The sequence below is a fragment of the Camelina sativa genome, chromosome 7 (genome assembly GCF_000633955.1).
Source record: "Camelina sativa cultivar DH55 chromosome 7, Cs, whole genome shotgun sequence".
NCBI lineage: Eukaryota > Viridiplantae > Streptophyta > Magnoliopsida > Brassicales > Brassicaceae > Camelina > Camelina sativa.
The window spans coordinates 13,936,923-13,944,005 of NC_025691.1; the positions used below are offsets into that span (position 1 = coordinate 13,936,923).

Genomic DNA, 7,083 nt, shown 5'->3' on the forward strand with positions numbered 1-7,083 from the left:
AAATCATATCGGATAAGTCAAAGTTTGGCAAACATCAATCAACTCAAAATGGGCCGATCACATGCAATTATGTAGCTAACACCGACATGTCAAACCTCTCCAATCAAAATCCTTAAAATAAATTCACCAACCCTACTCACACCCACCAAGGCAGCCCCATCACTTCTCCCATATCTATAAACACAACACAATAATACAACGGTTACAACCTTTTTTGTTTTTAAAGAAGAACGTTTTCATGTGAGTGTGACTTGATAAATTAAAACCGGCGTCGACGTAGCAAGAAAATGCTTGGTTTTGTTCTTGTGACTTTCGTACCAAATCTCTTATTTATTAAAAAAGGCACCTTTAATTTATTGTGGGATCAGTATTATACTCTCTATGTATTATTTCATTCTCTAATTTACATGTAAAATAGTCATAAAACCGATATTAAAAAAAAACGACACAATATATTTGTATTGAAAACATCATATTTATTTTAGGATCAATATTACTCTCCAAGGATTATTTCATACTATAAGATACACGTACATATATAATCATAAAGGTAGGATAAAAAAACGTCATTCACTATGTGTTAGTCTATATAATATAGATTAAGTCACAAAACTCAAATCACAAGCTTCACTCAAAACCTAATTAGATCAGAGAGAGAGAGAGAAAGAGATTGTTCAAAATGGGTTCTTTGTACCAAGAATCACCACCATTGCTTCTTCAAGATCTCAAGGTGACGATCAAAGAATCAACACTCATTTTCCCATCTGAAGAAACAAGTGAGAAGAAATCCATGTTCTTGTCCAACGTCGACCAAATTCTCAACTTTGACGTCCAAACAGTTCATTTCTTCCGACCAAACAAAGATTTTCCTCCGGAGATTGTGTCGGAGAAGCTGAGAAAGGCGTTGGTGAAAGCCATGGACGCTTACGAGTTTTTGGCCGGGAGACTCCGCGTGGATCCTAGCTCTGGACGGCTGGATGTTGACTGTAACGGTGCCGGAGCTGGCTTTGTGACGGCGGCGAGTGAGTACACGTTGGAGGAACTTGGAGATTTGGTTTATCCAAATCCAGCTTTTGCTCAATTGGTTACAAGTCAGCTTCAGAGTTTGCCTAAAGATGACCAACCCTTGTTTGCCTTTCAGGTAACCCAACCCTTTGCTTTCCAACTTTTTGTTTCAAAAGGATCCTTAAACTAATTAAGATCACAAGTTTCTTTTTTTTTTTTCTCTTTGCATAATCGTCTAGTATATAGACGTATTAAATGGTAAATAGATTCACATCTTCGCATCTTCCACACAATTTATAGATTAATTCGGAATTTGGTGTGAAATAAAATTATCATGTATGAGTATAACTATGAATATGTTTTATACTATTTTCAATAGTAATTATTCTAAATAATGAATATGTAGAAGTTAAATAAGTTAAACAAAAATTTAAAAAAAAATTGTGAATTTTTTATTCTTAATTTTGTTGGCTATTATATTATTCTTCGAAATAGTACATAATCTAGTTTAAGTCCCAGCATTATGGAATATTTTTCTTCTTCTATTTACTGAAAATTATAACCACAAACACTGACTCAAATAAAACATTCTTCAGATCTTTAAGTAAATCACCCATCCTACTCAGACTATATGTACACCATGATTATAATATGTACACCATATGTCATGTATAAGTATAACGAAACATGAGTTTGTAAAAAAAAAAAAAAAGTATAACGAAACATGAAATCACAAAGTAACATGTGACATGTATATAAATATATATATATACTCGAACATGTCTCAGTTTCGCCTACCGATAAAATATGCCAAATAAGTTTCAGATCCTTCCAATGTACACAATACTGACACATATATTTTCTTGTTATTTATTACTATTCTTAGTTATATTACTTATATATAAACTAGGCATACATTTTCAGTCTACACTTGAGCATTGTAAACAATCGAAGCAAGTGAAAAATGTTCATTATTTCAAAATAAAAAACCGGTTTAGTGTTTTCTTTTCTTCACATCAAATTTGAATAGTTGTTGGTGGTTAGTATTAATTAAACTTTATAATAGTATATGATTGTAACATAAATCTACTTGTTCCGCGTGAAGTGAAAACGCTGGTTTTTTTGTGTGCTCATTTATTGAATCTACCAAACATAAAGCAATCTAAATTAATGAGACATAACTCTGTCTCTGTCACATTATTTCATGTAATCGCTTTCTAATGAATTTTTTTTACTCAATGTTAATCATGAACGTATAAGGTAGTAAGTAGTCATTATCTACACATCTTTTGAATGTGTCGCAGTATGTATATTATTATTATACTAGCCATATATAGTTCTTATGTTAAACAGAGAATTAACGACAATATATAGGGGTACCCATAAGTGATTCAAAATTAAGTTTTCTCAAGTTTGGTCCTTGAAGTTGTGTTTATCATGCCATGGAGACGTTAGATGTATCATGTATATCATGTATGTACTTACTATTTAAATTTGGGCAGATGACATCATTCAAGTGCGGTGGGTTTGCAATGGGAATCTCAACAAACCATACAACGTTCGATGGACTTAGTTTCAAAACATTCCTCGAGAACTTAGCATCTCTACTGAGTGAGAAGCCCTTATCAACACCTCCATGCAACGACCGTACTCTTCTCAAGGCTCGTACGCCACCAAGTGTCACATTCCCACACCACGAGCTTGTTAAGTTCCAAGACTGTGAGACAACAACAGTCTTCGAAGCCACTTCACAGCACTTAGACTTCAAAATCTTCAAGCTATCCTCTGATCAAATCAATAAGCTCAAGGAGAGAGCCTCGGAGACTAGTAGTGGTTATGTTCGCGTGTCGGGGTTCAACGTTGTCACGGCTTTGGTCTGGAGGTGCAAGGCACTCTCTGTAACATCAGAAAAAGAAGAAGAAGAAGCTAATCTTGAAAGAGAATCAACGATTCTTTACGCAGTGGACATTAGAGGGAGGCTGAACCCTGAGCTTCCACCGTCCTACACTGGAAACGCGGTTTTAACGGCTTACGCAAAGGCGAAATGCAAGGCGTTGCTCGAAGAGCCGTTTGGTAGGATTGTGGAAATTGTAGGAGAAGGGGCGAAGAGGATAACTGATGAGTACGCGCGGTCTGCTATAGATTGGGGAGAGTTGTACAAAGGGTTTCCACATGGAGAAGTTTTGGTTTCTTCGTGGTGGAAGCTAGGTTTCGCAGAGGTTGAGTATCCTTGGGGAAAGCCTAAGTATAGCTGTCCTGTTGTGTATCATCGGAAAGACATAGTTTTGCTGTTTCCAGACATCGATGGAGATAGCAAAGGTGTTTATGTCTTGGCTGCTTTGCCTTCTAAGGAGATGACCAAGTTTCAGCACTGGTTTGAAGACACGCTTTGCTGATTTCCTGGCTTCACTTTGCATTGCTAATGCTTTATTTTATACTTTACATTATAAACACATTATGGATAATACGATTGAAATGTGAACTTCAAGTTCAGGACAACCAAACGTATCTTTCTTGTATTTTCTTTTTCTTTTACGTTTTAAGTACTAAAGCTATGTAATGAAAACACAAAAGCTATTGTACACTATATAATCTCCAAAAATATAAGGGTGATTGGAAATGGATATATATAGAGACGATTTCATATTGCTCATAGATTTTAGAGAGACGATTTCATTGCCACGGCACGTCACTCAAGTTGCTTCCTATCATTCCCTCATCTAAAACACTTTTGTGATGTCATGCATTCATACATTTGTTTGTATCCACAAGAAGCAGAAAACAATTTAGCTAAGGGATGTAACCAAAAAAAGAAAGATGGAAACCTATGAGACTTATCCCATCGCTGCTTATAGATCTACCGACTAACTCATACAAATCAAACATCATCGACCATACAAAGTAACCTCTCCTTTCCAATCTATTCAAGATCGGTCAAAACATTTATCACAAACAAAGAGTCAAGTATAGGTGGAATTAAAATGGGGACATTCAGACCACTACGAAAATCAATGCTAATATGGGGGAATTAAAAGATGAAAAAGGAGAATCGTAATTGATGGCGTTGAGCAGTGAGCACAACACCATGGCATTGCCAACTCCCAACTTAATGCAATGAGTTGTGTACATCTATTAAATGTGTCGACGTAGTATGTATATATATACTATATAAATATTGTGCACTACCATACCCTTTTGTGCTATTATCATAGCATAACTTGTTTCAGCTTTGCATCTATGCCCAAAGACTTAGCTACATACTAAAGAAATCGAAATTATCATAAGTGTTTTACATGACTGTCAAACTTGTAAGTTTTCAATATTAACTTATTTTTCCTCTTTAAACAGTACATAAAACTTAAATCTCTAAAATTAACGAAAACAAAAATGTAAGTATGTAACCATAATCTTGGTGGTGTTAACTGTCCCGTTGTGAATCGACAGAAAGCATAGTTTTGCTGTATCCAGACATCGATGGATAACAACAGTGTTTAGGTCTTGGCTGCTTTGCCTTCCAAGGAGATGATCAAGTTTCAACACTGGTTTGACGATACTCTGCTGACTTCATGGCTCCACTTTGCAATTCTATTGCTTTATCTTACTACTTCACAATTATAAAACACATTATGATATTTGATAATACGGTTGAAAAGGAAATTCCCTTCACTTTGCTATTGCTGCTACTTTATTTATAACAATTAAACTGTTCTAATGAAAGCGTACAAGATATTGTAATATCCAAAGTGTAGGAGTGGTTCGAAATGAAAAATAAGGTAGATTTATAGACTTTTACTTGAACAAAACATTCCCTCAACTAAACACTTTCCGATGTTATTGCATCATACATTTGTATCCACAAGAAGCAAAAAAAAAAAAAAGGATATAGCTAAGTTGAGGGATGTAACCAAAAAAATATGGAAACAGTGAAGAGACCTAAGCATTCTCGTTTTCTAATCTCTGTGCCTCTTGGACTGCGGCAGGTTGTGGCTTTGTGGATGGAGGCAAACAGCGTTTTGAGAAGAATGTAGATATCATTTTTGGTCTCTTACCGCCTTTATCTGGTGACGGTGATAATCCAAGCTTTGTCAATACTTCTTTCTTTACCTGTTTATTAAACAAAAGGTGTCAGGAGTATAAGCAACTCTGTCTCAAGACATGATTGCAAATTGTTGAAGAGAAGATCAAAGTATAATGTAGAAGTAGAACTAACCTGCCAACGGCTATCCTCGAAATCTGATATTTCACGCACTTTTTGTCTTAGCTTGGTCTTTGGTACATCAGGAAACTTCTGTTGTAATGTTTCAACCACTCTATTGATACCTTGAGGGCATGATTGAATAGTTGATACCTGGACGCCAAATTATTGTTAGAGCTGGGTAGCAGTATATAAAAAAAATACATGTTATTTATATGGAGAAATCTACTTACAACTGTAATTAAATCCGAGTCTGGTATGGACTTTGCTTTTGAATTAGATGGAGGTGTGCTCTGACTACAAGATGACTTGCCAGTTTCCTCATCCTCATCTTCTATGTCATTGATCGATATCTCGATGAGAGACGTCCATGGGAATGCTCGCACCATGAGAGCTCGCAGACATATCTGTTCCACTTTTTGTGTCCCTTCTAGATCTTTAGAGGCTAAGAGAGGGACCTTCTCATGCGTTAGGTTACATATGATCAGTGGCTGCGTTTTCCTCAGAGCATGGTCAGTTAAACTTTGCAGATGTTTTTGTTGTTGGAGTAACGCGCAAAACTCTTGACTTTCTTGATCTTGCTTAGATGATGGCGTACTTGCATCCTGCTCAGACGAATCAATGTCCATTCTATCCACTTGGACCCCCTGAGAGAACCAAAGTTTACATAAGCAACTTCACATTTGTTATATGAAGCCTAGCTGCCTATAGTTAACAAACCCCCTTCACAAGAATGGGACATGCTTTGAACAAAACCAGGTATTATTAATATATTAGATGAATGAGGAATATGAGTTGAATTGGCTAACAGATTGGAACCTCCAGAGAAATACACATTTTGCTATATAGATTCCCNCTTCTCCATGTTCGGTTCACCGTCAGATGTTGCTCCCCTATTTGTAGATAGTTTTAGTTTCGGAAACAGTTCACTCTTAGGTTGCCTACGCATACCCCAATGCTTTTTCGTACTGGAGAGCGAATGACCCAACTGTCGCCAAGAAGCAAAGTGTTCCCTACAAAGAAATACAACTCAGATCACAATATCCAAAGTGACACCTTACAGATAAATNCTTTCTCACAATCTGAAAGGCTTTCACCTGCTTCTTCCTGTGAACAAAAAGCAATTTATTACCCAAGGATTTTTTTGGTGAGTTTTTTTTGGGTTGTAACAAAATAATTATATCCAAAACCAAGTACTGATATCAATAAAACTACCTCTTCCCATTCTTCATCACTATCAACTTCATAATCCAATTCTGGATCCTTTTTCAGAGGACGACGTGGCCCCACAACTTGACTGCAAATGTTAAAAAGAAGAACCCTCAGTACCATTGTAAGCAAACTTAGAGAGTGAACACTAGTTATCTCCTCCTTGATATTCCTAGTAACTCTAGCAGAATCACTGAAAAACGTTCTCTACGTTACCTGTGTTCACTACAATGTTCAATCCAAACTGAAATGCATCAGACAATATTAACCACAGATCTAAGATAGACGATGTTTAGTTAATTTAAGGATCAGCCTGTACAAAGGAACATAAAAGGGTAGAGCAGGAGTATGTTTACTTCAGAGGCTTTTTTATCATGCTCTATTAAACACCACAATAAAGTAGTCACATAGCTGAGATAAACTTCATGACTTTTTCAGTGAAACATGTTATGCAAAAAAGCAGAAATGAAAAAGCAGTAACACACAAACTCATAAGAAAGCTTTGAATTAGTCAAGGCTTCACATATATTAACAAAACTAACTTACAATCTATCTTATCTTAGCTTACTGTGGGAATGAAAGTTTTCAAAATTAAGTACTAACCTTTGGCTAGGCCAGATACCATAAAAGCCTGGTCTGCAGCTTTTATCAAATTGTAACAACTGCTTGGCCCT

At 36.1% G+C, this 7,083-nt stretch overlaps 2 protein-coding genes across 2 annotated transcripts in view; one reads left to right on the plus strand and one right to left on the minus strand.

Moving 5' to 3' along the window:
- LOC104701139 (omega-hydroxypalmitate O-feruloyl transferase-like) lies at positions 439–3,653 on the plus strand. The gene is made up of 2 exons (XM_010416780.2): positions 439–1,141; positions 2,508–3,653. The coding sequence occupies exons 1-2, from the start codon at positions 680–682 to the stop codon at positions 3,399–3,401; spliced, it is 1,356 nt and encodes a 451-aa protein (XP_010415082.1). The 5' UTR covers positions 439–679; the 3' UTR covers positions 3,402–3,653.
- The window catches only part of LOC104704614 (chromatin assembly factor 1 subunit FAS1-like), a 5,686-nt gene continuing 3,370 nt past the window's right edge, over positions 4,768–7,083 (minus strand). Inside the window, exons 7-12 of the mRNA XM_010420670.1 lie at positions 6,416–6,497; positions 6,257–6,307; positions 6,152–6,213; positions 5,434–5,875; positions 5,216–5,353; positions 4,768–5,109 (exon numbers count right to left, since the gene is read on the minus strand). Coding sequence (XP_010418972.1) covers positions 4,939–5,109; positions 5,216–5,353; positions 5,434–5,875; positions 6,152–6,213; positions 6,257–6,307; positions 6,416–6,497 — 946 coding nt within the window. The 3' untranslated portion in view covers positions 4,768–4,938. The remainder of the gene's footprint in view (positions 5,110–5,215; positions 5,354–5,433; positions 5,876–6,151; positions 6,214–6,256; positions 6,308–6,415; positions 6,498–7,083) is intronic.